General features: G+C 38.5%; 1 protein-coding gene across 1 annotated transcript in view; it reads right to left on the bottom strand.

The window, feature by feature from the left end:
* Positions 1-1,523: 1,523 nt before the first annotated feature.
* The window catches only part of ARFGEF3 (ARFGEF family member 3), a 176,542-nt gene continuing 176,060 nt past the window's right edge, over positions 1,524-2,005 (bottom strand). The window contains exon 34 of the mRNA XM_024739413.1: positions 1,524-1,715. Coding sequence (XP_024595181.1) covers positions 1,524-1,715 — 192 coding nt within the window. The remainder of the gene's footprint in view (positions 1,716-2,005) is intronic.

Raw genomic sequence — 2,005 nt, forward strand, 5'->3', positions numbered from 1 at the left:
GGAGCTGGGAAAATTAAGACATATCTCTTAGCAACTAACTCTTTAGAATGTGTGTGAGTGGGCTTGACTGAGGAGTTTTAATCACTATTATAATTTAAGAAATATTAAATATACTGTAAATAATAAGATAAAGATTCCAAATTAATTTTCTAGTAATAATTAGGAAAATAAATATCTGGTTAAAATATGCCTGAATTAAAAGACCTCAAACAGAGGGCAAATCTACTTGCCAGAGAGGAGAAATATTTTAAACTGAAAAACTTCATTTCCTAGACTTCATTCTGTGTCCTTTTCTCCTGTAGTTTTATTTTCTTCTGAGACTAGAGTGTGTATGAACGATACCATAATTTCGTACGATTGTTGTTTAATATTTTCAGATTTAAAATGATTTCATCATCACCTCCTTTCCCACCCCTTCCAGCTGTCTCCCTAACCCCACACTTCCTGCTCCCTTCCCTGAGAAGTCTGTTCATTGGACGGTGAATTCTTGAGTTCCTTTCTTCCAAGGGTGTTGATATAAAATGAGTTGTTTTGTCTTCTTAAAGACAAAATGTTATACCTTATGTTCAGATAATTGTGGAGCATAGAAATGTGTGTGCAACAAGGAACTAAGGCACCATTTTTTCTTTCCCTTTTCATTTTTGCGTTGGGAACAAAAGCAAAGACTATTGGGACAGTCAGGGTGGCCGGTCTTAAGTCATTTGGCACTATCTGTATCGGCCAATACCACTGGGTACTATGTGTCAAAGGCTGCCATGCCACAGACTTAAAATCCTGCCATGAAAGAATGTCCTTCCTTTAGAAGTAGGGAAGTGAAGGCACAATAGTACCTTACATGAGGAAGTTGGTAAATACCAACCAGAAAATCTTGACAACGTAGGAACAATTTTGAAATGTTCTGGAATATTTTAAAGATTATGACACCCAAGAATACATTTTTCCAACTGTTTTCTTCCCTGCCGAACTCATAATCATAATATAAATCTTCCTCCAATTAATCATGTCTGGTTATCATGTCTGTGTGTACATCAGCTTGACTTACCAGCAGATATTTCTTTAGCTATTGCATTTTTTAAAATGATGGATCGTCCGGGTTCAATCCCTGGTCGGGGAACTAGATCCTGCAGGCATGCTGCAACTAAGACCCGGTGGAGTAGTAAATGACTGATGTAGTTATAAATAAGTAAATAAAATGATGGATCAATGTAATGTTTTCAAAGGAGTGGCCCTTGAAAGTGACTCATTTGGGGACGATATTGCAGGCAAAAGCATTGGGAAATAAGATTCAGAAATGTGTCAAGGAATATAGAGTCTTCTGAACTTATGTGCAAATTTAGAGTTTCACTTGTGTCATCCAGATACAACCTTAGTATCCAGAATGGCCCCAGTGCTGATTAGTTAGGGAGCAGCTGGGTGTTCTCTGAGTCACGGGGGCTGGTGGTGGGGAAAATGCTATCAGCTGGATTGGCAGACATACTCTAAACCCTCCTAGCGTATCTCCTTGGGAATGGAATGTGAGTCTTCTACACAATGATGTCATAGACACGGCCCACTCTGCCGAGCCATTCTCTCACAGCCTGGCGAACTCTGATGTCAGTCACGTGACAGGTCAGCTGGCTGATGCATGGGAACACTGCTGGCTGGAGCGCTGTGAAGGTCTGGTCCGGAAGGATCTGAATCTGATTGAGAACTGTTAGCACCATGTTGGTCCATGCCTAAGAGAGAGGGATTAAGAGAATCAGCCGTTTTCTCCAGCAGTTTCATTTGTACTCAAGTATGGCTAATATGCAAATGAGTTTTCTCAGGCTTTAGGCTTCAATACATGTAGTCTTTACTAATTTAATGCACTTATAATAAAACATCAGTTTAAGTTCATATATATATATATAAAAGGACTAGCAGAGACTCATTTCACATTAGGAATACATTATTTCCAGCTTTTACAGAATACAAAAATCTTACTCCTCAGATTTTTTTTTTTTTTTTTTTTTTTTTTTTTTCCGGG

The sequence above is a fragment of the Neophocaena asiaeorientalis genome, unplaced genomic scaffold (assembly GCF_003031525.2).
Source record: "Neophocaena asiaeorientalis asiaeorientalis breed wild unplaced genomic scaffold, Neophocaena_asiaeorientalis_V1.1 scaffold162, whole genome shotgun sequence".
Taxonomy (NCBI): Eukaryota; Metazoa; Chordata; class Mammalia; order Artiodactyla; family Phocoenidae; genus Neophocaena; species Neophocaena asiaeorientalis.